General features: G+C 35.0%; 1 protein-coding gene across 1 annotated transcript in view; it reads left to right on the top strand.

Moving 5' to 3' along the window:
* Positions 1 to 14,708, top strand: part of LOC126774539 (BAI1-associated protein 3) — a 78,005-nt gene that overhangs the window by 56,730 nt on the left and 6,567 nt on the right. Inside the window, exons 15-17 of the mRNA XM_050496103.1 lie at positions 577 to 659; positions 2,026 to 2,089; positions 8,143 to 8,303. Coding sequence (XP_050352060.1) covers positions 577 to 659; positions 2,026 to 2,089; positions 8,143 to 8,303 — 308 coding nt within the window. The remainder of the gene's footprint in view (positions 1 to 576; positions 660 to 2,025; positions 2,090 to 8,142; positions 8,304 to 14,708) is intronic.

The following is a 14,708-nucleotide window of genomic DNA, read 5'->3' as shown; positions in this document are numbered from 1 at the left end:
GAAAACGTCGTGCAGACAGCTATATGTGTCGGAAGAAGATTTTGACATTTTGATATCTCCCAATGCAATGGGCCAACTTTGTAGAATAGACTCTATATCAATTTGACAAAACCTTTAAGCTTTTTTTACGGGCCGCTAGTATATATTTATTAGTTTAATCTTTATATTTCATAGTCTGAAACTAATTAAATATTTCGCTAAAGCTAAATACATTCCCAACATACTTAATAAAAGTAATTACTTCGAAAACAATGCAATTTCAATTCTTTTGTTATAAACGTGAAACATCTTACGTTGAAAATATGAAACGTTTATTTTAGATTTCCGTTGAAGCGTTATTAAATTCTCGACAATTCCTTTTTGCGATCATCCGTATCAAATTAACAATTTCTATATTTTTTATCATTCTTTCATCGCTCTTGTTTGATGAATTTTTAATTAGCCAAAAATTATGTTACCAAATCTTTATTATCGCCGTAATTATTAAATATTATAAGCAAATATTATCGTCTTGTCTAGCGATGCACTTTAAATATGCTACAACCGAAATATGTATACATAAGTGTACTTTAACAGATGGTTCGAGCCGCTGATCGATCGATGGCTAGCAGTTACTAAAACCATGGCGTTACAACGAGTACGTGCAGCGGTGGAGCTAGGTATGTTTGAGACACACATAACACATGCAACTCATTCTTACATCAGTTATTAGTTGATAATATATAACTTCGACTTTATGTGAATGAATAAATGAATAATAATAGGTGAATAAAAAACGTATTAAAGTTTCATTAATTATATTTAGGTAAAAAAGAAATTTTGATTTTGAATTTTCTTCTGTTCTGTTTTTCTGTCTGTTTCTAAATGTGCTTTTGAGACAGTTGTTTCAAAATATTGGAAGCCCTCGGTGTACAAGTTAGTCAGGCACTTAATCTACATCTGGAAGGATCGTTGCATTTGTAGAACGTAATAATTACTTTTACTGTATAAATAAAGTAATATTGTAGCGTTAATTTAATAACGCTAAGCTTAGTTATAAAATAAAGCAACTTTTACTTTATTACAAATGTCCTAATATAATATTTATACACATAAAATATGTGTTGGCATATTGTAAATATACTAGAGAGGCGGGGGATTATCTTAAGCTTAGTTAAAACGCTAAAATAAAAGTAGATATTTTGGCGTTACAATATATTGTATATTTCTACCTTATTACCTACATAAAGTCACCCGGGATATTAATATTTATCGGGAACATTGTATACGAAATATGTTATTAGCTATCGTCTAGAACCCAAAACTATTAATGAAATTACTAAAAATATTAATGTTGGATAAATCAACATTCTTTTAATAAATTTATATTATTTTTTCTCTTAAATCAGCTGGCATATAATATGACATATAACTTATTCTTTCATTTTATGTAGTCTTCAACGTCGATTAATACGAAATTTATGAGAATTTTTACGGTAAAACTTATAAATGATTTTATTAATTAAAATACATATAAGCTAGATATGTATAAATGTGTATGAAAGGGCAATAGGGCATGCCTAATTGTCGAGGGCAAAGGCAAAGGTTCACACTCGAGGCTCGCCACCATTTAGATAAGCATCGGATTCTAAACGGTGGCGTAACACGAATGCTTTTATTGGTCGGGACAAATAAAAGATTACGTTCAGATGTTTGTTATGGTTACTTAGTTAGCACACGATGATTTTTTGTTCCCTTGTATTTCATTACATTTATAAATGAATTAACAAATTCAATATGCTTTTTACACATATAAAATAATGTCCTTCTTATTTCTTGTTCAATCTGAAATTTATTATTTCAGATTGAACAATTATTATAAACAGGTTGTAATGTTTTAATTTAATTAATAAAATGTAAAATTGAGTGTTAAGTCATGTAATGTTTTGTTGTATTTACATTTATTATTTGTATATTGTAGAGATGTTTCTCTTTTCAAAAAGTTATCAGTTTTTAAAAATATTCAATTGTTACTTTTGTTCTTAGATCGCTCAGTCGAAGGGGAGCAAATTGTTAAACACAGCACCTCTTCAGTCGATACAGCGGCATGGTGAGTTTATCTTATACTTTAGCATTCGAAATACAAATAGATTGAACAATATAATTATTCAATTTCTTTGCTACATTATAGGTGTGAAAAGATTTTAAGGAATATGTATTACACCTGGGGGATTAAACTGCGCGACATTGAAAAGTCATTCCTACACACGCAGTAACGTGATTTTACGCCAATATCTTTAGGTTTGCTTTGAAATTTGTAGGGCTTGTTTTAAAGTCGATTAGTAACTTATATACATTTACGCCCGATTACTTTATTCAATAAACGATCCGTTTTGCTTGCGGATAGTATAATTGATTACGAGGGATAATTCAGAAGCTACGATTGCCTTGCTACTTCCATATCATTAAACTAAGAGTAAGGGATAGTATCGTAAATGTGTAATGGTTGGAGATATTCGTGTTTCAATAAGCATTTGTAAACGTCTATTAAACAATACTACTATCCGTAAGCAAAACGAATCGTTTGAATATGGTAATTGGGCTTTAGTAAGTAAAATCATTAGTTTATCATTACATTTACAATATCAGTTTGTAATCTGTAGATTTGCTAGACCAAAATACATTCAACAATTTTTTGAATCAATAATACACATATTTGACTCACAGAGAAAGCTTTTTAGTATATACTAGCGCTTTGCCCGCGGCTTCGCCCGCGTCATAATCGAAAATCCAGTTAAACGGAATGAAAACACCAAAATATGTTAATTATGTTATATTTTAGCTGTGAAAAAACTTGAGGAAGTTACAAATAATCACAAATTTTCGTAGTTATGATAAAAGTGCTATCAGTGCAATTATTATTATTCTAGTAATTAAAGAAAAATAGATATACAGAATTATTGTAATACCTCCTTATATACTATATTAGGTGTAGTATGTCCATTTGCTATGGCGGAAGTTCACTTTACTCTAGAAAATTATACTCAGAAATTGACGTATTAAGCACACACCGTATATAAGCCATCTAGAGCTAATGGCCGCAACAGATAATATAACGACAAAAATTCGTACGTTTTTATAACCTTTGATAGACTCAACCGATTATGATGAAATAAAGACTAAAAAGAAAAACATCTTATAATAATCCAGTTATTTCAATTGGTAATTTTTAGCCATTTCAAAGATACCGTACAAACAGACAGTCAGACAAACAAAATTAAAAAAAATGTTTTGTTTTTGGTGAATATTAACGCAAATAGCTAAATATATATATATATTAAAAGAGGTAGTTATTTGGAAATCACAGACAGCTACTTCAATTTTATTTATTTGTATATAAAAGCAATATTTAATGATAATAACTATACAGCTGCTAATCGGATAGTTTTTTTATTTGGTTTCCTGGTTAAAATAAGAATAATCAACCAACATAAAATGACAAAATCATTTCATGTTGGTTGATTATTCTTATTATAGCTATCACTTGAATAATATTTTTTAGATGTAGCTGTTAATTGGTCCGATAATAGTAGATCTGATTGTTAAAAAATCAATAACATGTAAAATAAAAATCATCACGTTATTTCAATCTATCTCAATTTTACCGATGATTGTTTAAATTATAACCAAGCATCAATAATGGTAGATTGTTCGTAAAATACGATACCAATCGAAGAAGCAGTAAAGATAAACAAACCTTACATTTACATATTCCATGCGATTTTCTACTAGCTTTCCTGTATTATGCACTTAAAACAGTTATTGATGAATTTGCACTTAACTAGTTATAACTTTAATTTAACTCCCAAAGTTCCAATTACAACTTTGCGGACGTGAAAACCCTCATTTTGTCGCAAATCCATAGTGAATATCATAGATTATTCAAGATTTCAACCAATTATATCGCGTCAATTCGATGTTGCTTATTTGTTTTTACCGCTGTTGTAATTGTAATAGGCTATAACTGAAAATATGATTTGTAAACTAATTTCATATTTCGTGAAATTTAAACTTCATACTCATAAAAAAATATTTAATATGATACAAAAATGATGATTAGATGAAATTATTTGAATGATCCAACTGACGATCTATACGTTTTTATTACCTGGTGGTAGGGCTTTGTGCAAGCTCCTCTGAGTAGGTACCACCCACTCGTCAGATATTCTACCGCAAAACAGCAGTACTTGGTATTGTTGTGTTCCGGTTTGAAGGGTGAGTGAGCCAGTGTACAGGCACAAGGGACGTAACATTTTAGTTACCAAGGTTGGTGGCGCATTGGCGGTTTAAGCGATGGTTAACATTTCTTACAATGCCAATGTCTATGGGCGTTGGTGACTCGTCCGCCTACTTATATTATTAATAAAAATAAATATTTTTATTTATCCTGACTACTATTTTATAAAATGTATTAAAACTGCAATTATAATAACTTTTTAGTGATTTATATAATATGTCGGTACCATATGGCGCATAAATACATTATGCGCCATAAAAGTGGAATAGACCCACGAAATTTCAACATAATGTCGTAACAGATATTTTGTTTATATTGATGGTTTCTTATTTTGTGTTAAAGGTTTGCTCCGATTTTAAAATTACAAAATCTAAACAATTTTTATGTCATACTCATGTACATCGAACTTATATATTTATTTTAATTAGATTTTAGATTCAATTCTAGAAACTCATAAACTACAACTATATAACAACATAACATAACATTTGTTAAGCGCAGTCAACAATTAAACATATATATAAGCGCATAAACTACACACGCATACTGACAGGAACTTAAAAAAATCAAAACTTATCCCAAGCACTTGTATCCGATAATGACATGAAGTTCCAGATTAATTAATGAAATGATTATTAAATGTCATATTGTAATCTAGGAATTTGCAGTAAAACAACAACTGATTAAAAGAAAAAGTAAGAAGTTGTTATTTGTTTTGCACAGTTTTAAAGCGGTTAAATACAGTAGAAAATCCAAGTAGAAATGGAGTTTGCATTAAAAAAAGTACATTAATTTTCATTATGCATATTTATAAATCGTTGCTCGATAGTTTTGTACTGGGTTAAATACATCATTAAATTACCTGCTTATATTTAAATATTTACGTACTTTATTTACTATATATACATATTGACCTAACAGTATAAACATTGGACTAAAAAATGTAACCAATAACCAGAGTAATATATATATATATATATATATATATATATATATATATATATATATATATATGCATGGTTCTAAAAAAGGGAATAAGCATGCCTTTTACATTTTCTAATAGTTTTATTTCTGGTAATCTGGTCTGGTAATAATAGAGATTTATTTAGCATTAAAAAACATATTATTTTTGCAGTAAAATGTAGATCATTTGTAAAAGCCATCATTCTTTTATGGAAATACTCGTATAAATTCATAAGTACAAATACAAAGGGATGCAGGTATCATTCAGTAACATATTCTTGTAAACGCTCCGGATAATAAAATACCAACATTTCATCACGGACAGGTATTCATTCACTTTTATTACATATTCTATCATCATAAAATTTGTCTGAATAGAATTGTTTATTTTTTTTTCAAATGATAATATAAATGTAATACTTATTAATTAATACATAAAACCGGTTATGGTAACTTGACTTGATAGTAAATATTTACAATATTACGTGTAAAATATATTGTTGCACGGTAAAACTAATTATGTAATTAAACTTTAGTAGTAATTTTTAAATAAAAAAACTTTTGATTATCATGATAGAGCGGTGATTTTAAAAACTTTTTTGCGTCAATGATATCATTACAACGATCAATTTTGTATTTATTGACATATTATTCCACTCGTTTAAAAATTAATAGAAGATAAAGATTACGAAGTGAGTAATAAATAAACAAAATAACTCACGGTCGCGTCGTTATGTCACGTTACTGCTCATAAGATACAAACGTCAAACGTGTCGACGCACGTGACCCGCTTTTGCAGTCGAAACAGCTAATAAATTTTCATATTCCAATATTCACTTCATAATTTACCGACTTAGCTTATTGAACAACGAGCAAAATTCAGAATAAAGTAGTATAATCACTAAGAGTTACCGAAAGTCGGCTTTCAATGCGAATCGTAGTTAGAATAGCGACTTCCCTTTGATTTTCTAGGTGGCCCTAGGCAATGTAGGTTTTGTTTGCTGCAAGGGTTACATGATTCTTGAAATGTATTTTATGTAATATTTGTTATTGTTTTTTATTATTACATATAAAAGAGTAATTTATATTTTATTTTAAAAATTATTACTGAATTTTTTTTCTTCAAAACTATAGCTTTTGCCTTGCGTTATTTTAATTCAAATTGAATTGGCATGGTGTGATTATTGCTTAAGATCAATGGCAATTACTTTGAAATAATCCATCATGAGTATAATCTTTATAAGTATCGAAGTTTAAGGTTATGAAATACAAAATGAGCCATACCACGTACCTCAAAACGAATTACATCTCACTTGTGTGCGTCAAATGGTGACACATGGCGATTTGTTTTAGTGCAAAAAGATCGGTACCTATTATTTCGTCATCTCACTACACTGGGGACTTATTGTAATGATAATGGACTCCCGTTAATATATATAATATATAGTTAATGAATACACTATTCTTATTATTTTATTCGTTAAATCGTACTCTATCGTTCTATGTTATCAAGTTGCCATTTTTTATTTATTTTTTATCGCTGGAAAAACGCGTTATGCGTTTCCCCCACAGGAACAGTGGGGGAGGGGGTATGTGGGGCTCGCCGGTTACCAAGACACCGAGTGCCCAGAACCCAGAACATCGGAATACCCAGTAAAAAACCAGCGGTACCCTTTCCGTCTTAACGAGGAGCGCCATGGGATCGCTTGCGCATCCTACCGTGACGCTCTGACGATGTTACAAGTTGCCATTTTTATCAACGTTTAAAATCCATTAAACAAACTGACACATAAAAAAATGAAATTAATAAATAAATTCGCTAAAATACTTTCGAAAGTCATCAATAAAAATGTTTTCATAGGTCATCTCCATAGTCAGCTGTTAAAGTTAATTTTCAAGTTTCAAAGTGCAACTGATCTTAGACTTGGTACTAACATCAAGTTCAAATAGAATAATTTTAATTAATTTATAATTTTATTTTTATTCTCTCCCACAGACAATAATGTTTACATTTTCTTTTTTTATAATATATATAAATATTAAAGTTAAAGTTAATTTTCAAGTTTCAAAGTGCAACTGATCTTAGACTTGGTACTAACATCAAGTTCAAATAGAATAGTGCCAAAATGTAATTCTAATACAATACAATATTTCGTATGTGTAGCGATTCGTGTTATGTAACGAAACAAGTTGCTCTTACATGAGATTGTAACTGTTAACAGTTTTAATATGTTCCGTTTAAATTTACTCCGTAATTATAAACAGTATAAACTAATATAGATGGAGCCAACACGCAAACTATCACAAACTAATTAGATCCATGAATTTTCAAACAATACCCGGCCTTAGAACAGTGTTTCTCTCAGGATTACAAGACATTTAATTGATACACCAAATACCCATTATCATTTTTTAAATTAACTGTCAAATAATATTAATAATTTTATTAAACGATATAAATTTTACACACAGAAGTCTCTTACTAATTATTACATTTAGATATATATTTGTATACCATTTGTACCTTAGTAATATTAATTGTTATTAGAATAGTACATTTTTAGTTAATCATAAACTCATAAAGTATATTCTTTGTTTCAAATTAAAGACAAAATAACATCATTTTCATTTGTTGTTCGATTAAAATTTTGGGTTCACTTTGATTATATCTTATTTGCCATAGAGGATAATTTCTTAGTTAAACTATTTATATTTTAATTTCATAACAAATTTAAACAAGCTTCAATATATATTATTGTTTAGTTTTGTTTTGTACAATAAATTACTACATAAATACACTTACAAAAATATGAACAGGGATACATAATATAATATTTTTTTATATCAATTGCTTATTTCTAAAGCATATTGTCACTTGAAATGTATAAAACTTTCCTGTCTAGCTTATACCACATGCGAATGGTATGGCGCGCTATCGGCGGTGCTGAAGAGGGAACTATTGGGGGAGGCGTGAGGCTCCTAGAGGCAGCATGTGCCACCGCACTTCATTATGCGGACCTCATACACGGCGCTCTCGCCGATCAGGGTTTTTATGAAAACCACGGTAAGTTCATTCTATAAACAGATACCATAGTTAATTTGTGATAAACATAGATGTCTAAATTGTCTAAGTTGGCTATGAAAATAAAATATGCAATAATGTGAATATTATTGTGAATAAACTTTTAGTAACGTTTTTGTGGTATAAAATATAAGAACAAAATAACGTGTTGCATAAAGTTGGCTTAAAGTAATATAAAATGTATGCATTTATTTATTTTAGCGATAATTGTAGCTACTATTACGGTACAACGAACGCTAATGAACACTTCAGCAGCTCTGTTCACTTGACGATTGAAACGTGTGTTTCAGTGTAGTACACTCAACATACTATTATAGGAATCAAACTATAAAGTTAAGGAATTATTTTTCTGTAATACTTAAAACTACTAATTTCATAAAGCTAAAGAATTTAAGTATTATGTATAGACATACATAATAACATAAAACTACGATCCACGGGAATGGAGTAGTAACTTTTAACGCATTTAAAACCGCGCGTAACAACTAGTTTAATAATATGTTTATTTTATTAGAATGCTATGTTACACATAATTAAAACACATCATTTCGTAGCTCTACCCATATTTTCTGATTAATTTGTAATGTTTTATAAACGTAATGGTTGTTATGAGTTGAGCGCTAATTATCTTTATAGCGGCCGCACTCCTTAGCACACTCGGGACACTTGTTAGTGTAGTATGCTCGTCACTGCTTAAAGCGCGCTCGAGGGATAATTATCATTTTACTTTAATTTAACTTAACTTAACTTTTCTTTAACAAACTATTTTTTGCGTTAATTTTGACTCAATTTTATAATTGGATTATTGGATTTAGCTACCCGTGCCTGCGTCGCATGGACAAAATAATGGTCTGCTTACTTTTATTTCGTAAAAGATGTAACTCTAATGATTTACGCGGCACACGTCCATTAAACTCCGTCGTTATCATTTTTTCTTCAACATTTTGTTATGTGTATTTATAGATTTACAGAGAATGATATATTGTTTTAATAATAGTTTATCACATAAGTCCTATATAAAACAAGTAACTAACATAACTAACGCGTCAAATGCTAATGATCACTTCATCGGCCGAGTTCACTTAACGCGGTTACCACACATGTGTCACTTTAGTACACTCGTATCCACTTCTCACTTAAGAGATAGTCAATGACGTGACTAAGTGATGTCTGTGATCAATATTATATCAATTTTATATACATATATACAATATGTAATTTATACCTTAATAATTTTATAAAGGGTTGTTGATATAGTTAGTATAATAATATGCATTGGTATATATGAACGTATGCATATAGCATTTGACACGCTTACAATAGGTACTACGAAACGTAATCATGCAGCATGTGTTAGGTCTCACGATTCGCAGCTAATTTCCAATATCGTATACTTAAGTGTACATTTATTATTGAAAATTTCATCACGTAATCCACAATGTACTGTGCATAAATGTAAAAGTAATTTACTTTACATTTGATAAAGCGAATAATGAATGTCCCACTGCTGGAATAAGGCCTCCTCTCCCTTTGAGGAAGAGGTGAAGTTTATTCCACTACGCTGCTTTAACAGCGTAATGTTTCTTGACGATGTTTTTCTTCACCGCTGATCACGAGATGAATTACAAACACTTAAAAATACAGTGATTAAGCTCATGAAAATACAGTGATGCTTGCCTGGGTTTGAGCCCGCGATGATCAATTAGGATTCACACGTTCTACCTACTGGGCAATCTCGGGCAAATAATTTTTTTAATTTTCTACAAAAATCTTAGAAGGTTCTTGTATACACAAGACAAATGTAAAAAAAGAGTAATAATTCAGATCACACTCGAGTAGCAGCCCAACGCGCGTATCGTGTAGGTAATACGAGACAAAATATATATTCATATTTTAAATTTAACTCATTTTTTTCTCAAGCGTGGTTCGTAAAAATGTCTGAATATAAACTTAACATGTATTATGTAGACGTACAAATATCTCTTCGTCGAATCTAATAAAACTCCTTCGTTTTCATATGATAGGAATTTCTATTATATATTTTTTTTATATATATATTTTTTTTTATATGCCCCGGGGTGGCAAATGACTCTACTCCACCTGATGGTAAGTGGTAGTAGAGTCCAAACGCGACGACGGCCGGTACAGTCGGGAAGAATGTTCTGTACTAGCCGCCCCCGCCTTGCCAGCCCGCAAGATGCCTTTTCACGCCTAGTTTGGAGGAACCCGGGTTGTAAGAGGAGGGGAACACGTGAGCTGGTAAGGAATTACATTTTTTGGTAGTGCGACAAAGAAAGGAGTTGCCAAATTTCTTTGTGCGTGATGGAATTGATGTCACAGTTAGGCGGTGACATCGAGAACCAGCTCGCGTGGACTTAAGAAGGAAGGGGGAAGCAGGAATTAGAGAGAATAATTCCTCAGAGTACTCGCCGTGATACAGTCGATAGAAAGCGCTCAGTGCTGCTATCTCACGACGCAATTGTAAAGGTTCAAGGGTGTTTGTGACCTTTACGTCGCCAATAATGCGTACTGCACGTCGCTGCAACCGGTCCAAGGCCTCCAGTAGGTACTTAGCGGAGCCATCCCAAAGGTGCGAGCAATATTCAACGCAAGACCGTACCTGTGTTTTGTATAACAGGCACAGTTGTTGTGGCGCGAAAAAGCGCCACACCTTGTTCAGAACTCCGAGTTTCCGTGAAGCTGTTTTTATAATAGCCTCGATGTAATACCTTGGACTAAGGTCGCAGCGAACGTCCATCCCCAGCATGGCGATTTTGCTTTGTATCATCAGCGGTGTGCCACAGAGGGAGGGATGAGGGTAAAATGGTGACTTTTTCGCTGTGTGAGCGCATACCTGTGTTTTCTTGGCATTAAACTCAACAAGATTATCAGAACCCCATTTGGCGATGAGCTCTAACGTCCTATCGAGATCAATGACAAGATTCTCCCGCCTCTCCTCAGTTTCCGCCCGCCCAGCCACTGCGCGTTCGTGGTATGCACTGTACTATCATCTGCATAGCAATGTATGTTCCCAAGAGAGAGCATATCATTGATATGCAAAAGAAAGAGAGTGGGAGATAGCACAGATCCCTGGGGACCCCAGCATTCACTACATAGAATTGTGAAGCGCAACCATCTACTAAAACACGAAGGCTACACTTGTGTAGGAAGCTGGCAATCCAGGTGCATAGCTGAGCAGGCAGACCATATGCCGGTAGCTTGGAGAGAAGACTTCTGTGCCAGACCCTGTCGAAAGCCTTGGAGATATCGAGGCTGACAGCCAACGATTCTCCATGCTTGTCGATAGCTTCACCCCAGAGGTGTGTTACGTACGCTAGAAGATCACCTGTGGACCGTTTTGGTTGAAACCCGTACTGACGATCATTAATTAGACAGTGATCTTCTAAGTAAATCCATTACCTATCCATTACCAGTTGGTTGTTTAGAATCCGTTCCATCACCTTACAAAGTACTGAGGTGATAGCTATTGGTCGATAATTTGCCGGGTCAGACCGATCCCCTTTTTTGGGAACCGCTTGCACATTAGCTCTTCTCCAAGACTCCGGCACACATCCTGAAGAGAGAGAAAGTTGGAACAGGCGCGTTAACACAGGAGACAGCTCCGCCGCGCACTTCTTCAGCACAATGGCTGGTATTCCATCGGGACCGCTAGCTTTCCGTATATCAAGTGATTGCAGCTCCGCACGCACATCACGTTGCCTGATTTTGATGTCATATCGATATGCAATCATCGATCACAGAGTTGTCGGCAAAGAGTTTAGCCAGGAGGTCGGCTTTCTCCTGCGAACTGTGAGCTAGCGATCCGTCCGGATTTCTGAGCGGTGGCTGCGTAGGTTGGCAGAAATTGTTTTGCACAGACTTGGTCAGACGCCAGAAGCTACGGGAGCCCCTAGGATGCGAAACAAGGTCATGACCAATCTGTACAATTCGCTGTGCATCCGCTCTCGTGTATGCCTTTCTACAGGACTTGGAATTTTTATTGTAGTTTGCTTTCAGTGAGTCAATGTTAGATGCCCCGCTAATGCAGCCGTTAATCCACGCGCGATATGCCGCCTGCTTAGATGATACAGCGTCGGCACATTCACGAGTGAACCAACGGTTACGCGTACCCCTATTGATGAGATCTGACCTAGGAATGTAGTATTCCATTCCTAACATGATCTCATCAGCAACAGCAGTGGCACTAGCTGTCGGGTCATTCCCACTGAAGCAACGTTCCTTCCAAGGGACCGACGCATAGTAATCGCGCATACCGCCCCAATCTGTCGACTTATAGTGCCATACGCGACGTTTGCATACCGCTGATGGCGGCAGCATGGCCTGTGGCACTTTGGTAGATATAAGGCCGTGATCCGAAGAACCAACTGGAGCTTGAACCACAACCTGATATTCCACCGGGTGAGAAGTCAGCAGAAGATCCAGTAGAGAAGGCGCTTGTCCTTTATCTAGTAGAGTGGCGATAAATGTCTGGGATCCTGGTGGGCTGATCAACCAGTTGGGTCAAGTCGTGTGTGAGAGCAAAAGCATGAGCAGTTCTTCCAGCATGGTCAGTTTTGAGGGATTTCAACCATGATTCATGGTGAGCATTAAAATCCCCCAAAAACACCAATTCCGCGTTAGGAAACTGCTCTTGCGCAGCATCTGCCACCCGACTAAGATGGTTAAATAATCGGCTTGTCTCCAAGTCACCATTGTGGGATTTGTAGAGGCACACGTAGACTCGACTCTGACGAACCAGGTCCACACGTACCACCAACATGGAGAAGGAGGGGTCCTCCAAGCAGCGCAATCGGTGACAACAAACATCCGCCCTGACGAACAAGCATACTCCGGCTTTCGCTTTAAAAGATTCTTCAAGCATGTAGCCGGGATAGTTAAGGTAGCTGGTGTCGGCAGGGCGGAGTATTTGCGTCTCCGTAAGAAACAACATTGCTGGCCGTGCTGTCTCGAGATGGTGGTGAACAGCGTTGAGGTTAGTGTGGAGTCCTCGGATGTTAGAGAACTCGACCTCAAACAGCGTGGGTATGGTGGGGGTGTGCACCGCTGAACGACCGTTATTTCTTAGTTGCGCTACCATTTGGAAAAATAAGAAAAAGAGACGTAAAGCGAGCGACGTATTGTCACGATAGGGATGGGCAAAGTATGGAGGCGTGTTTTCCCAAATGGTTGCCAAAAGGGAAAATATACTGATCCGCCGAACGGAAGAGCCCCCGAACCCCCCCGGAAGTGGCCGCCGGGACCCCACCTTCCGGTCACCAACCGGCACGACGGTCCACCCCGAGATTATGCGTGGCCTGGTGGGGCAGCCTCGTGAGCTGGTTAGGCACGCTCGGGCCCCTGTACTATGCCACGGGCGGCCAGCGGAACAGCCGTTTCTTCAGGTCTCCCTGTTCGGCAGGTCAATACAGTTTCCCCCGGCATTGATTCAACAGCCGTCTCCACTGGACCAACACCCATCGCGGCAATACTCGCTCGGGCACTGGCTGTACGCTGGCTGACCTCGAAACGCGGCTGCAAGCCACTTCACGAGTTTTTCACCATGCGTACGGTGGTAACAAGCCAGGCGGATGTTAGCATCCTACCACCAGATGAACAGATGGTCGCTCAGATATCCCTTAGTCGCCTCTTACTACACCCATGGGAAAGAGAGGGGCAGTGAATAGTATATATAATATACATGTATACAGTATATATATTATCTAATATTTTCTTAAAGATTATATATATTTATGTATTCTTGGAGACAAAATCAATGATTTTTTTTTAAAAACCTTTTTTATTTTAAGCCTATTCCCTCTGTCGTCAATAATTGAATGACATTGGACAAAGTCAATTCTGAAAAGTAATATTTTATCTTGGTAACTAAATAAAAAAATAATTTAAAGAAAGTTGAAAGAAATAATGCAGTATGATTAAAAAAACTAAATAAATTTTAATTTTATCCTGGCGTGTAGGTTTTTTACTTATGGTATATATTTAGTTATATTGAGCGTCAAGCAAACAGACCTTTGTTTGGCGATTTTAGTGTTCCAAAACTTGGGTGGTAAATTAAAAAAGATTCCGCTAATATATATAATAGAATCAGTGGCGTAGCTAACATATGGCAAAATGGTGTGGTGCACCAAGAACTCAAAGCTGTGATCAAATGAACCTCCACAGCTGAGTTATTAAGTTCTAGGGGCGAAATATAAAAAAAAACAGCATAGTTCTTTATTCATATTTTTATATTCATATTCTTTTGCTAAACTTACATTTTTAAATCACAGTTTTTTTATTCCCTTTTATCAGTTTTATAGTTGATATAAGTTTGAACCACTTGGAAATTGGGGGTGGGGCTCGGAATTTTACTCAAGTCACCATCGCACC

This window comes from Nymphalis io, chromosome 16 (assembly GCF_905147045.1).
Source record: "Nymphalis io chromosome 16, ilAglIoxx1.1, whole genome shotgun sequence".
Classification (NCBI taxonomy): Eukaryota; Metazoa; Arthropoda; class Insecta; order Lepidoptera; family Nymphalidae; genus Nymphalis; species Nymphalis io.
Note: the sequence above shows the minus strand (reverse complement) of the source record. Positions and strands in the feature narration are given on the sequence as shown.